A 15,811-nucleotide genomic window follows, 5' to 3' on the forward strand; every position below is an offset into this window, starting at 1 on the left:
TAAATGTTTTCTTTAAATGCAATATAGTTTAAAAGTATATTCCTGTATAGTTAAACTAAGGAGAACAGTCAGTTATTTGTTGTTGCTCAGTATAAAGGTTAAGACATTGAAAACCAACATGGATACGTACGTCTCTGTTCTTCTAGTGTGTATCCATTCATGTATACAGAATCCCCATGATCAGCGTAATGTGACAGTCTACACTGCAGGACTCCCGCTCCTGCGCTCCTAATTCAGGCACTGGCGAAAATAGAGAGTCCAGGATCGACTCCTAGGTGTTAAAATAAGCAGAGGCTTTTAAAAATGTATAAATATTTTGGACTCAGCAAGGAGTTATTTACCTCTCCGTGCAATCACGATAGGTATGCTTTAGAAATGCCAGTTCTCCCGTCTTTGAGCAATCCCTTGTAATTAAAACACGCGACCGAGACTTCGAATAACTTGTTTACATGTAAACGCATAATTGTTAACACCTTCCTCACCGTTTTTTGTTTGTGTTTTTACAACTTTGATTTTTACATTTTCCCCCCTTGACTTGTGCCCTTTCTAATTCGTCTTATATTAATTTAAGCACCGAAAAACCTTTGATAATTAATGTAAAAAGACAGAATCAAAATCATTCCTATTTATATACAAACGGATTCTATTGTTCCGTTCAGCACCCCCAAGAAAAAACTCAGCCGTTTGCTGGTGCACAGATTTATCTGAAAGGTAGCAGCTCCAATCCGTTATTTAGTTGCGATATTCCTTTCAAATGAAGCGTTCCTGCAGATAGTTTCTAATTACTCCTGTGGGTTACATACAGCTGCGACTCTTCCTAAAACAACTGCACGCCGAGGAAATGTTTTCAAAATTAAAGCGATCGAATATCACAGCGGAACAGCTCCTGGAAGCTTTTCACAAACGAAAATCACAACCGAGTCAAACAACTACACCGCGATGCCCGTTTATTCGTGTGCGCAACAAAAGCGAATTTCACCCTGCCGATGTATTTTCGTTCCCCCCCGCCCGCTGAAACATTTTACAGAATAAACTGTAAATGGAAGGAAACGGTGCTAGGTTTACACTTGTACTTCTGGCATGGGAAAGCGGTACACATTTCTCCCGCGCGTCAAATGTTTGGGGGGAGGGAACAAAAAAAAAAAAAAAAAAAAGGGGTCCGGTTTTAAATATGGTTTAAAATAACCTGTCCCCAGGAGCCGGGCTGGCTGTAAACAGACCCGGGACGATGGTCGGAACCCTATTCTTGCCCCTTGTGTGTGTGTGTGTGTGTGTGTGTGAGAAGTGTCCCAGACACGCGGAGAGCGGCTGATTTATGTGATCCACGCTCCCTATGCGTCCGGCCCCGCCAAGCCCGGGTCCAGTGAGCCAGCGGCCCGACGAGTCGGACCCTCCCTGGAGCTCGCCGGCCGGGGGCAGGGCGCGGAGGGGAGGGGGCTCGGGGCAAGCAGGGTGGCGCCAGCCGACGGGTATATAAAGCCCGGGGGAGCTGCCTCGCTCTGCCCCCCGCGGAGGAGGAGGAGGTGGTGGGCTGGCGATGGACCCGACCAGCTGCATCTACGTCCCGGGCATGGGCACCCCGCCGGCGGGCTCCCCCGCCGCCCAGCCCGAGCCGCCACCGCCGCCGCCCATCGAGCCGGGCGTGGAGGACGAGCCGGAGCCGGCCTCCGGCGGGCGGCGTCGGAAGCGGCCGGCGCAGCGGGGCAAGCCGCCCTACAGCTACATCGCGCTGATCGCCATGGCCCTGGCCCAGGCGGCCGAGCGGCGCCTGACGCTGGGCGGCATCTACCGCTTCATCACCGAGCGCTTCCCCTTCTACCGGCACGGCAACGCCAAGAAGTGGCAGAACAGCATCCGCCACAACCTGACCCTCAACGACTGCTTCGTCAAGGTGCCGCGCGAGCCGGGCCGCCCGGGCAAGGGCAACTACTGGGCGCTGGACCCGGCGGCCGAGGACATGTTCGACAACGGCAGCTTCCTCCGCCGCCGCAAGCGCTTCAAGCGGGCCGACCTGGCCGCCTACCCCCCGCCGCTGCCGCCGCTGCCGCCGCCACCGCCGCCCGCCGCCTACTGCGGCCCGCCCGTCGCCGTCTACCCGCCGCCGCGGGCCTTCAGCATCGACAGCCTCATGGGCGGCGGCGGCGGCGAGCTGGGCGGGGAGGGGCTAGGCTGCGCGCTGCTGGGCGGGGGAGGCGGCGCCGAGCCCGCCTGTTTCCCGCCTCAGCCGGCGCCCGCCAGCCCGCTGGGCGGCGGCCGGGCGTATCCCTATGTCTCCGCCTCGCCGCCCCCTGCCGGCTACTCCTCTCCCCTCAGCGGCGGCGGCGGGAGCGCCGCCCACCAGGCGCTCTACAGCTGCGCCCGGCTGGCCCTGCCGCCCGGCTTGTCCTGCGCCGAGCACCCCGAGCCGCTGCTGGGCCCGCCGCAGTTCGGACCGCCTCACGCCTACCTGCGGCCGCCCAGCTTCGCTTCCGGACTCGAGCGATACCTGTGAGCGGGCCGTTGCGCGCTCGCGCGGAGCTTTTATACGTTGGCCGGGGTGACGCACTGTCCTCGAGCGCATCTCCTGTCCCGGATTGGGGGGGGGGTTCGTTCATCCGGCGATGGCACGCGCCTGGCGTCCCGCGCCTGCCTCGCGCGCGCGGCCCTGCTGGCCAGGCAGCGTGTCCCGTTGGGGTTGCCCTGGACAACAGGTGGCCTGCTGCTTGTGCATCGGACTCTCCCGCCTGTGCGCGTGGCAGCGCTGGCCCTGTGTCATTCCTGGCATGGGCATTGTGTAAGGCAGTGTGGGGCGCAAGGCGTGGCATGTGCATTGTGCCCTGCACTGTTAACCTGTAGATTTGTAAATATCCCAGGGCTTCTTCCCACGTCTCCTCCCCTTGTTGGGTTCCTAACCTGTAACCAGACAACGAGTTAGCAGAACTACTAGTTATGCGTTTTTTTTTAATTACTATTTAAGATTTTACCTTTTTCTTCCCCTGCGGGGAAAAAAAAAACTTTTTACTCATTTTTTTTAAAAAAAACACTTTTATTGTTAGAAAGGATTTAAAAAAAAATAAATCTTCCCTTTAAATCTGTCTAATGCTTCTCTTCTTTTTTTAGAAATGGTTTTGATGGGGATTTAAAAATGGAATCTATCCTATTTTTTTTCAACAAGGTGTTGAAGAGAACTCGGCTGATCCAAAGGTGATTCATAACATGGCTTTAATTAGGTCAAGTGCCTTGTGCTTTCCTTTTTTTAACTGACCCTTTTCAGATCTATGCTCTTACTGTTTCAAATATGACGCCTGTTTTAAACACGGGTGGTAATTTAGCCATTGAAGAACTTCCCAACTGATGCTGTACATTCTCCATCCCCTGAAATCTTGAAATGAAGATTGGATTCCTTTCTGCAAGGTATGCTCTATTCAGCCACAATTTACTGGGCTGGATAGTCTTCGCTTAGTAGTGGGGAAGAATAATTCTCTCCACTGCAGGAGTCTTTGAAGGTGAAATTGTATGGCCTGTGTCCTATAGGAGGATAAACGGATGAGGATGATCATAGTGGTCCCTTTTAGCCTTAAATATTGAATCTGCATATTGGCCCGTCCTTTTCCCTTTTATTTATAGGGCTGTATCCTGTCATGGATTTTTGAGGAGAATTCCTCACTGATATTCCCCATCTTTTTACCCTAAATTTCCTACAGGTGTAAATGGGTGAGAATGGGATTTTTCTTCTCCTTGTAAAAGACAGGATTTTTCTGCCACCCTGACTTATGGGATCATTTGCATCAAAGAGCTGATTCCATGAGTTGATGTGGGAGGGAGCTCTTGACTCATTTGAATTCTAGCCTAAGTGAGTTAGATGACCAAATTCCAGTTGACTTTCATGGAAATTTGAACACCTAATTCCCTTAGGCCCTTTTTGAAATCCCATCCCTTACCTTTAGTTTAACGCTGTACATGCCTGGGTATCCCAATGTTTTAATGAATGATCATTTCTGATGGGCTCTCTTCTGAGGTGTTGGATTAGCATTTAGAAATTGACATTCACACAACCCAGCCCACTTTCACGTGGGTGCACCTGGCAATTTAGGAATCTGATCACAAGGCTTAGGTGGCTTTGGCTGGACTGCTTAGGTCAGGCTCTCAGATTATCTGTTCTCTCTCATCACTTTTCCCTCTTCAGATTCAGCTCTTCAGACTCTTAGGGTTTTATGTTGCTGCCCATCATCAATCATAGTATCTATGTGTCTTCCTCATAAAATTAATTAGCAGTAGCCAAATCTGTAGTGGACTTGGTGGAACAGAACTACTTTCTAATTCTTAGATCATACTTACCTTTTATTTTTACACTGATTGGGAGGGAAAAACAAAACCTGGAAAGGGATTTAGACTCTTTATAAAATAAAGCCAGAAAGCTAACCCCAGAAAGATATTTTTATACCCTACAGAAATTTGTTTAAATGAGAGTGAAACTTTTCAATGTTATCTGCATATCTTCCAAAGTTTATTGTTTGGATTGTTTTTTAAAACATTTGAATGGGATAGAGAGAGGTAAAATGATCTTTCAGAAGAAAAATAATTATACGGGACTCTTGTAAACACGGGACTATGGGATGTGTAGGGCCTGATCCTGTAATCTTTTTACCGGCAAAATCGCTTTGAAGTGTGTGGAAGTTTTTTTGCCTGAGTAAGTAAGCACTGTGGGATCAAAACCATCAACTTTTCTGATTCTTTAGCCTACCTGCTTCCACTGAAATGAATGGGAGCAGGATCAAGACCTTCTGAAGTCATGGAAATGGAAGGTGGGTTTGCATGGCAAATGGGAGCATTTCTTGGAGGGTTAGATAAAAAGAACCTGGATCGAAAAAAGGTCCGGGTTGAGGGATGGGGTCCATTCACAAACATACAGGTCTGTGGGTACAATTTGATGAAACTCTGTTCCTCTGTTATGCTAGCCCAAGGAAGTGATGCAATCAGAATCCAGCGTTAATCTGTGAGACTCCTGCACAGGGATGCAAGTGGCAAATGCCGCCCTAGGTGGGAAGTGATGGGGGGAAAGGGATAAGTCGATTCATTTCCAGTCACCCAGAAGCAGGAAGGAAGCTGGCGGGAGTCGTTTGCTGGGATCCGTGGGGAAGCTTCTGAAAGGGCTATTCAAGTTCTTTGCAGCTTTGGATTTCAGCTCAAGTGCCTTTGGAGCCAGCTGGGCTCAGGGTGTCTGCTAGGCTGGGCTATCGCTCGCTTCTATCTTTCAGCTTTCTCCTTCCTCACACCACTGAAGTTGCATTGGGGGGCACTTAACTTTTAAAAAATCAAACTGGGCTATGTGCTGAAGTTTGCAAGAGGGCCATTCCAATAGTGCACATGTACAAGCCATGATATTTGATTCCCTTAACAGGATACGCTTGCAGACGGCTTAGCAGGAGTCTTTCGAGACACAGGAATCTAGCGACAGGCTTTCCATCAGATCAAGAAGCATCAGAGCTGATTGAATTCCAGAAAATATGGCTTGTGCAATAAACAACTGACTGGAAAAACAAACCAGTACAATTCGTTAGATAATGAATCCGACCTTATAGTATTCAACTCTCTCTGTCGATAATATTGTGTGCCGAGGATTCAGACCTCACCATGTGCCTGATATGAAGCCCATCGTAGTCAGTGGAAAGATTCTCCACTGACTTCAAACGGATCAGTCCTTATACTTAGGATCAGTCCTTATATTTACAAATAAAATGAAAATCCTAATGGGTAAGGCTTTTTTTTTTTTTTAATTGTTGTTGTTAACCGTAGGGTGTGTGAGACTGTAGCCACTTGTGTTATGATTGTTGTTAAACTAATGTGTTCAGAATGTCTTCTGATTAAGTTAATGTATCACAACTAGGCTTTTAAGCTTCCCTTTCAAAGGCTTGTTTACAGTTAGGGTGAATCTAGCAAATGAGTTGGATTAAAGTGTCATGCAGGGCATAAGCCTTGTAAGGCCATGGTGGATTTAAGCTTTGCAAAGTTTACTTGTGTCCCGCTAGCCCTCATTTGCTTTAGTGTCTTATTTTTAATGCTTCTCTCTTCAGTGAAACTGGAGTCATTAGCACTGGTTGTGAAACAAGTCTCCGATAAAATCCTCCCCTCTTTAGTTAGCAATATCCAGTAAGTAATGACACTTAAGGAATGACACTCCTAAAGCAGCTGCTGCAGCCGCCATAAGAACGGCCACACTGGGTCAGACCAACGGTCCATCTAGCCCAGTATCCTGTCTTCTAACAATGGCCAATGGCAGGTGCTTCAGAGGGAACGAATAGAACAGGACATCATCAAGCGATCCCTCCCGTCACCCATTCCCAGCCTCTGGCAAACAGCAATTCCTGCCTATCCTGGCTAATAGCCATTGATGGACCTATCCTCCAGGAATTTAGCTAGTTCTTTTATGAAACCCATTATCGTGTTGGCCTTTCACAACATCCTCTGGCAAGGAGTTCCACAGGTTGACTATGCGTTGTGTGAAGAAATACTTCCTTTTGTTTGTTTAAAACCTGCTGCCTATTTTTATTTTGGTGACCCCTAATTGTTGTGTTATAAAGAGTAAATAACATTTCCTTATTTACTTTCTCCACACCAGTTATATAGACCGCTATCATATCCCCCCTTAGTCCTCTCTTTTCCAAACTGAAAAATCCTAGTCTTATTAATCTCTTCTCATATGGAAGCTTTTCCATGCCCATAATCATTTTAGTTGCCTTTTTCTGTACCTTTTCCAATTCCAAGATATCTTTTTTGAGATGCGGTGACCAGATCTGCACACAGTATTCAAGATGTGGGCATGCCATGGATTTATAAAGAGGCAATACGATATTTTCTGTCTTATCTGTCCCTTTCCTAATGATTCCCAACATTGTTAGCTTCTTTGACTGCTGCTGCACATAGAATGGATGTTTTCAGAATACTGTCCACAATGACTCCAAGATCTCTTTCTTCAGAGGTAAAAGCTAATTTAGACCCCATCATTATATGTGTAGTTGGGTTTATGTTTTCCAATGTGCATTACTTTGTATTTATCAACATTGAATTTCATCTGCCCATTTTGTTGCCCAGTCACCCAGTTTTGTGAGATCCCTTTTTGTAACACTTTGCAGTCTACTTTGGATTTAACTATCCTGAGTAATTTTGTGTTATCTGCAAATTTTGCCATCTCACTGTTTACCCCTTTGAAGTCATTGGCAAAAACCCTCATTGATTTCAATGTGAGCCAAATGGGGCCCACTGAAGAATGAAAAATGCAGAGAGTTCATGCACCAGATGCATGACCTTTAGGATCATTGAAAGTATTTAAAGGCCAGATTTTAAAAGATATTTAGGTGCCTAACTCCCTTAATTTCAATGGGAGTTAGGTGCCTAAATGCCTTTGAGGATATACACACTAGTGGGATTGCCTAAGAGATGTTGACTGAGCCCTCCATTTGTGATTGTGTTCTGTACATCATTTAGATCTACTGAACTCTTTTAAGTTAGCGTTTACCTATGTGTCAAAACAAAACATATGAAATCCTGACTGGGTTATATTTCTAGTCTGTAAATGGGGGGAGTGTGATTGCTTTTATAACACCTTTTGCACCTGGAAATAGTTTAATCCTAACTAATAAAGGGGAAAGTTCTAAAAATTTCCTCATGGCACTATATGAAGTAGAAATAAAAATATGTTGCCCGAAGGATTTCTGTTGATCACCCTAGAAATGTTTGGCCTTATGCATATATGAAATTTACACCAATTTTAACTGAAATGGTAAACTCATTTAGTCAAATACTTGCAAATTAAATATGTAGATAAGGTCTTACACAAATATTTGTTCTTAGCTTTGCTCAGTAAACCTGAGGATTTGTCTTAAGAAAAAATGCATCATTTTTTTCATAAAGAAAGAAACTAAGATAAATATTCTAGATCTGCTAATAAAACTCAAATGAGAGAGGGGTTGGCATGGAACCAGCTGAAGTTGGGGTTATAAATTTATAACTAATCTGATACAGAGTCAGTAGTTGGGAAGGCTCAGTGGATAAGGCACTAGACTAGGAAAAATCAGGAGATATGGGTTTTCTTCTAGATTCTCGTACACGTAGGATCTCACTTAATCTCTGTGCCTTTATTTCCCCTCCTGCCCTTTTGTCTATCGTGTCTATTTAGATTGGAAGCTCTCCAGGCAAGGGTTGTCGCAAACAATGTGTTTGTGTAGTTCCTGGTGCAAGTTGGGACCTCTAGATGTTAATGTAATTACAGTGTGTGTGTTCACTCCCCAGACATCTACAGACATAGCCATTATGCGGCTGTTCTAGTATTTCAGATTCTGCATTTGGTAAACATTTCAGATTCTATATGGTTTTGTTTTCCCTGGAAATTTATATACTTTATCCCTTGGTGACTTTGAGTTTTATGTCTTGCCATTAAAACCTAGATTCAGAAAAACTGTCAGGTACAATATTAACCCATAAACACAGGCAAATTTTAACCCTGATCGCCCTACCTGCCAAAGGCTAGAGTATATTAAGGCTGATAATGACAATGCCAACTGATGAACCAAAGGTTATATGGGCCACCTTGTGTGGCCATTGAGACAGCTCAAGTCAACAGTGACCCCTAGTGGCAAGCATGGGAATGTCATGGTTGTCGTAGCTTCTGCTGTGAAGCATGCTGTAAAAATTGTATTCTAGCCAGAGCAATAGTATCCATGTCTCTGTTGTTCAGTTAACATTCAGATGCTTCTCTGTGTCATGTCGCTATGCAGAACCATCGAGACACTATAGATTGAATGCACATGTCCCAGTCAGGTTCATTTATGGATGCATCAAGATCTAAACCACAGCCTGAAGACCGAGAGCATGCCATGAATAACTGAGGACAAGGCTAATGTAAATGTAATGTCAGTTTTAATCATAGCTAAAACACGTATCTCTATAACTGTGGACCATAGGTTAATTAAGGGGCTGTTTTTTATCAGCTGATGATGCATGTTGTGGCATTTCACAGTATGAAGGTCTAATGCACCCTATTTAAACTGTGTGTAATCAAACTAGAAAACCACACAACATAATGAAGGCCTGAGGATGCCACACTCACAGGAGCATTCAGCAATGTTAGCAGAAGTTCCCTGGCTCCTAAAATTGATGGGCATAAGTATGAATCCAAAATTTTCAACTCTCGAGTTAATCGCTTCAATCCACAGAGGCACCTGAACAGTGGGTCTGATTTTTATACAACACCCAAGGTGTTTAGGTACCTAAAGATGCAGACAGATGCTTAGCAAGATTTTAAAGAGCAACTAGGTGCCTCTGGGACTTAGGCACCTGGTGCGACTGTCAAAAGTGCCTATCTGCATCTTTAGGCACCTAAATACCTTTAAAAATCAAGCTCTAAGTGCCTAAGTCACTTTTAAAATGGAACATAGGTTCTTAAATCACATAATTTCTTTGGAAAATTTTACCCTAGAGATGGATTTAGGGACCTAATTTAAGGTACCCAAGGGTGAAAATACTGTCCTATCTGTAAAGTACAATGTACCCTGCTTAATGAAGACACATTCAATCAGGATGCTGTTTATTGGAACATCCCCCAGGAAAACATTAAATTTAATGACCAAGAAGGCTAATGGCCGCCTAATCAGGATACTGAACAACAATAGGTAATCCCCCAAGCACCTAGATTTTTCCCCACTGTCTTTTGTAGGAGTTTTGGATGTAGCGTCCGGCAAACAGTTGCCTAATGGGAACACAGGGGCAAGGAGTTAAACCAGAGATTAACAATCTTTTTTATTGTAACACCCCCCTGGTCACAGTTGGAATTAATTTTATTGGCTGCTCCGCTCCCTCCCCCCCGCAGGAACACTGGTGTTGTGCCCAGGTTTCTGCAGCGGATAGTGCCAGACCCCCCCTCAAATCATGAGGCAGTGCCTCAAAACCATGAGATGATCTTAAAAATCATGGCATTTAAAAAGATGTTTTGGGTTCTTTTCATTTTTAATCTGGATTTTGAGCCTTTAGGGGGTCACATTTTCAGTCGTTAGGGGTTGGGAATGTACTTTTTTTTTTAAATGAAAGCTGAGATTCTCTCATAATCCTGTGACTCCAGAAGCTGGGGCTTTAAGAAAAAAATAGAAATCACTGAGAGTTTACAATTCTGTGCATCTCTCCTGCTTTTTGTCCATTCTTCTGTTTTGTATTTTTCCCTTTCTCAACTCCTTTGTCTTTCTCATGTATTTTGGTAGGTTGTGCATTTCGTTCTCCATTTTTATCTTTATTGTTTTCTTCGCCTTGCTCCCTTCCTCTCCCTCCGTCTCTTTTCCTTCTCTTTCTGAGTCATCCCTAGCCTTTGCCTTCCTCCTTTTAGGCCTTGGTCCCCCATGTTGATTGGTGCTCTGTTCATCTATCTAAATGTCCATCTGTCTATTAGATTAAAAAAAAAATCATCCCAAAATAATTTTTACAGTGTTTTGTGGAAGTGAAAAGTAAGTGTTGATGTTGAATAGAATACATGTCCCATGTAACCTTAATCAGAGGGTCAGTATCGCTGATCCTTACTATAATAGCATCTGCAGATACATTCCCTATCAGTTCATAAACAGATCACCAGCTGGGATCAGGGAGAAATTCCCCAGTTAGATGCAGTATGAGGGTTTAATTCCTTCCTCTGAAACATCTGGGAATAGCCATTGTCAGAGACAGGATATTGGGTCTGTCCTTAGTATGGCATTTCCTATGTGAATGGTGCAGTGGGAAATCATCACTGGAGCAAAATTAGAAGCTATGTAATACTTCAGGCCCTTGGGATATGGGGATTTCTGCATCCACCCCCCTTATTCCTAGTTCTGTCACTGACTTGCTTTGTGACCTTGGGAAAGTCATTTATCTTCTCTGTGCCTCAGTCTCCCCCCTCTGTACAATTAGGAACATAATAACATTGACCTCCTTCCTGGAAGTATTGTGCGACTGTATCAATGATTGTTATGTGTTTTGAGACCCTTGGTGGGAAGGTGTTTTAGAAATGCAAAATATTGCATTGAGCTGGCGTGTGTGCGTGTCACTGCCCTGTGCTGAAGAGAATCAGAACTGCTCGCCCGTCTGCCATAGACACTCCGCTGTTCACCGATACGGGAGATTTAACTGGATTTCAAGCAACTGGCAGTGGTGCTTATGATCATGGTGACAAAGTAGGTCCATGGAGTGCTTGGTGACCACTCTGTGCTCTTGAGGTACTAATATTTCTTTATAATGCACAGTTTATCTGTCTTTGGTCCATCACAGTCTTTCATGTATTTATCCTTACAACATCCCTGCAAGGTGGGGAGGTACATTTTTTATATAGAGGGGGAACTAAGGCATAGAAAGACTAAGTCGCAGATCCTCCAAGGTATTTAGGTCTCTACCTTCCATTGAAATCAGTGGATCAATGAACACCATTGAAAAGCTTGAGGGAGTTTGGGTGGTCTCAGAAAGAAGGTAACAGTAAGACTGGCCGTGTGGACTGGGAAAGTGCCTTGCATTTGCTTCTATAGGGAATTCCATGCAGTGCACCGCTGATAGCTAGCAGGATTGTTGTTGTCAGCTCTTGTGGTTTCATTATGAGTCTGGTGATATTTGGTGTTTTCTTGAAGCCCCAGCTCCTGGAGTCATGTGAGTCCATGAGGATCCCAGCTTTCATTTACGTTTCTAACCCTTATGGTTGCAGAGAAAATCTTGGAATCATGACTCCTAACAGGCACAAAAATCAGAAGGCAAATGGAAAGAACCCAACATTAATGATTGTAAAATAGCTGATTTTTAAGACAATCTCATGATATTTTTGGGCTCGACTCACAATTTTTGAGTGCCGGGGGTTGCTAACACTGTGGCAGTGATGTTATTAATTGGGTATCCTGTTCTCAGTAGCCCCTTTGAACCTCCAGAAAAATAAGTATATAAAAAGTATATATGAGGTAGCGTGACCTAGTAGCTAGAGCGCTGGAACTCAGGTGTCCTAGGTTCTATTCCTTGCCCTGCTACTGGCCTGCTGGGTGACCTTGGGTAAGTCACTTTCCCTTCCTGTGCCTCAGTTTATCCATCTGTAAAATGGGGAGAATGATGCTGGCCTCCTTTGTAAGGTGCTTCGAGCTCAATGGATGAAAAGTCCTACGTAAGAGGTAGGTTGTGTTGTTAAAACAACATTTACAATAAAGAAGTAACATACCTAACCAGACCTTTATCTGGAGCCAGAGCCAGGACATTAAACTGACCCACCAGCTATTCTAGTGTAGCAACTGCTTGGTAAAATGAGGGTGGGGGAAAAAAACATGTTAACTCATCCTCAAAGTGCTAAAAATATTGAATGAGCTTTTTTGTTCCGTTTTTGACACTCTGTAGATGGTGGTAACGGAGAACAGTAAAACTTGCAGTGGCAGTGGTCACAACTCCAAGAACATTGGAGCTGCACTCAGCCAAAGTTATGGTTGGTAGAACTCCAGAGGAATTACACCAGGAATGCACTGGGCTCTCTCTGCTCGTGAGTATCCTCTGTGGTGGGAATTGTCAGGAATGAAGGCCTGCAGCTGGGCTGGGAGCAGCTAGCTAAACGGCAGCTGAAACCCCGATGCAGCCAGGTCATCTGATTGGCTGCGCGACGGTGCCAGGACTGCTCTGACGCCCAGCAGTAGCACTTGGCCAGTGGCTGCTCAGGGCTTATGCCTGCAGCTGTGATCGTTCCTGTGCTTGCTTTGTTCTCAGCCTTGCTCCAGCCATCTTCCTGACTCTGACCATTAGGCTGGACCGCCCAGGCTCCGTGACAAGCATTCGAACTCCACAAGCAATAGCCAGACGGTCTGCTAGGCTTCGTGTTGGTGCAGCGAATCCCCAGCGTGTGACATCAGTGAGGACTGAATCCCTGACTTTCAGTCCGGGCTTCTGCCGCTTGCGTTGATGCTCCAATGTTATTAATTCTTAGCAGCCGCAGGTCCTTGCGCTCCTGCCTGGATCAGCTACCTCTGCTGAACCAGTGGCTTTGGTTGCACAGCTCCCAACTCCATCTACTACAGGGGTTCTCAAACTTTTTTTTGCCGGGACACTGTTTGAAAATATTTCAGGCTGTGACGACCCCCCATGCCATGCCATGCCATGCCATGCCACGCCACGCTTACTTCTGCGCTGCTGCTGGTGGCGGCGCTGCCTTCAGAGCCCCCGGACAGCAGCTGCTGCTCTCCGGTCACCCAGCTCTGAAGGGTCCTGGCTGTCAACCAAGCCCGGGGCTGACAGCCACTGCCATGGCATGTATGGGGGCTGACAGCTCGTGAACCCCCCCATAATAACCTTGTGACCCCTTGAGGGGTCCTGACCCCCAGTTTGAGAACCCCATATCTAGGAGATCAATACAAGCCATACTTTTATGTACATGGTTTTTTAAAATGTGGGTGACTATCATGGGCGAGGGTCGTACAGGCCAGGGCAGGCTTAGCCTTCCCAAAGAGCCAGGCGTGGCCCCACCCCCTCCTGCTGCGTCGTGGGCGCTGCAGCATCTTCCCGCGCTCAGACTCTCCTGAACGCCGTGGGGCTGGAGGGGGGCAACCCAGCCATTGGTCTGGGCCACCCACTTGAACCGCCCAGCTGGTGCTCCAGGGCGTCTGGGGCCCCCAGCAGGGACTCTGCCCAGCCGGTGCTCCGGGGCGGCCAGAGCCATGTGCAGCTCGGGCCGTCTGCCTGGGGCTGGGGCTGCTGGCCAGGATTTGGGGTAGCTGGGGCCACCTGGCACTGGGGGCGCCCTGTCAGGACTTGGGGTGGCCAGAGCCTGGTTCTGGTGCGGGGCGGAGCTCCTCCAGCTGCAGTAGGGGGCAGCTTCGGACGGGGGTGAGGGAGAGGGCAAGAGGGGCAGGGCCTTAGGTAGAAGGGGAGGAGCCATAGGCTAGCCTCCTTTAACAGGCAGGTCACCCTGCGCCCATGGTGACTATGCCAGTGCGTGTGAATGGCCCTCGAGCATGTGCCCCCCTACCAGGCATAAACACATATAACCCCTATAAACACATAGAATGATAATAATATTAAATTACATAATAATAATAATAATAATTGACTCTTACCTGAGTAAAAAGCGAAGCCTACCCTGGCGGAGCCGCCACTTCACGCCCCATGTAGCCCCGCCTTTTCCCGTCCCTCATGGACTCAGAGTAATGGAGGCAGGCTTTGGCGGGTTGGCTGGGCCTACTCCAGGCTGGCTGGAGCTGCTGCTCTGCTCTGGCTGGCCCAGAGCGTGAGGGCGCTGTGCCCGGCCGACGTGGAGCTGGGGGTGCTAAATGGCTTCAATATTACTGAAGCCTCATGGACCCCCTGGAATCTTGGGGGCCTCCCCAAGGGCACCCCCTCAGGTTGGGAACCGTTGCCCTAGAGTAATAACACGGTCCTCCAGCTGTCCATAGAACAGAGATAGCACAGTGACTACGCAAACTTCCCCGTGCTGCCTTTCTAGCATGCCTCAGCACTTGCCTGGATGACTCCATTCTACGGGGGGTAGGATAGTTCGCTCTTCAGGGCCCGTTTATTTCACTGCCTCCCGACTGGGTCTGCTATAGAGGTTGATCATTTTGCCGTGGGGATGGCGGTGTTATGTCCCCACTGGGAACTGGAGTGAAGCCACCAAACACAAAGCCAAGGGAGCAAGGCCTCTCCCGGCAACTAATTTTGGTGACTAGGGAGGCGGAACGGGCTTGCGCCCATGACATGGAGTTCTAGCTCCCGTTTCTAATATAAACACCTTCCTCGTGAGAACTGGAGCGGGGTCTTTATTTAGTGTCAATTGGCGTCACTTGACTGAGATATTCCACTTTACACCAGTTGAGGTTCTGGCCCTTGCACCAGAGCACAGGTCCTTCTGGAGGACTGGACTCACAGTGTGTGATCTTCTGGCCTGTGAGCGCTCTGCAAATGCCAGTGTGAACAAACCATGGCTTGCGACTGAGATAAATATGCGTGGGTTGGCCCCAGGCTAATGGACGCTTTAGAGAAATAAGCACCATGTACAAATTAAAGGCCACTTACAGGACACGATATCACTTACTTCATACTCACTGAAGCAAATGGCCCGATTTAGGTCTCAATGATCTCAAAGACATTTAATGATTCCTTCAAACACTCTAACAAGGCCTTTATCACCTCCAATTTTTACAGTCTGCACCTCTCTGGCCTTTCCAACACGCACCGCGCCCCCAAGCACCAAACCCATTCCAAACACGCTGGCTAAGATCCTCTTCTTTGCCCCTTTCTCTTGCCCTTTTTGGAGTCTTTCCACTGCTTTCCCTAGCCCTTCTCCAGCACATCAAGGTCAGGATTCTTGTCCTTCATAATGATGCCCTTTCCTACGTATTCAGGATTCCAGGGCACGTCTACACTAGTGAAATTTTCTAACAGGTTTTAAAACTGGTGCCGCTAACCTGATTTGAAAACCAGTTGGAGACATACTCTAGACACAGTTTTAGGCAATGCGTAGTGGCCTGGCCTATTTTTACTGAACCTGTTTAAAAATGGCAGAGTAATCCAAGTAGATTTACGATAGTCACTAGTGGCTTTTTATTTGGACGGAGTCACTCATTTCTAGGGAGGAACTGATTTACTAAAGCAGGCCAAGCCACCCCAGGCTGCCTAAAACTGGGGGTCTTACACTATGTAACTGGTTTTAACATTGATTTGGCTGAAGTTCTTTTAAGACTGGTTAAGTTTTCCCAGTGTAGACCCTTTAATGTTATAATTTCCATGTGCATCATTTTTTTTCTTGGGCTGAGTAACTCCACAGGGACTTTTGCACAGCGAGTGCAATTATAAAGCAAAGGCTCTG

General features: G+C 46.7%; 1 protein-coding gene and 1 long non-coding RNA gene across 2 annotated transcripts; both read left to right on the forward strand.

The window, feature by feature from the left end:
• The first annotated feature begins 1,531 nt into the window (after positions 1 to 1,531).
• On the forward strand, positions 1,532 to 3,079 carry FOXE3 (forkhead box E3). The gene has a single exon (XM_067535482.1). It carries the CDS (start codon positions 1,538 to 1,540, stop codon positions 2,489 to 2,491), a length of 954 nt encoding a protein of 317 aa, XP_067391583.1. The 5' UTR covers positions 1,532 to 1,537; the 3' UTR covers positions 2,492 to 3,079.
• Positions 3,080 to 3,153: 74 nt separating this feature from the next.
• On the forward strand, positions 3,154 to 5,713 carry LOC137145040 (uncharacterized). The gene is made up of 3 exons (XR_010917547.1): positions 3,154 to 3,393; positions 4,719 to 4,784; positions 5,381 to 5,713. It is a non-coding gene; the product is annotated as an uncharacterized lncRNA (long non-coding RNA).
• The last annotated feature ends 10,098 nt before the right edge of the window (positions 5,714 to 15,811 follow it).

Source organism: Emydura macquarii, unplaced genomic scaffold, assembly GCF_026122565.2.
Source record: "Emydura macquarii macquarii isolate MOO-44397 ecotype Brisbane River unplaced genomic scaffold, CSIRO-AGI_Emac_v2 contig_3506, whole genome shotgun sequence".
Classification (NCBI taxonomy): Eukaryota; Metazoa; Chordata; order Testudines; family Chelidae; genus Emydura; species Emydura macquarii.

Coding starts and splice junctions, on each gene's coding strand:
- FOXE3 (XM_067535482.1), top strand. CDS start 1,538: ATGGACCCGACCAGCTGCATCTACGTCCCGGGCATGGGCACCCCGCCG.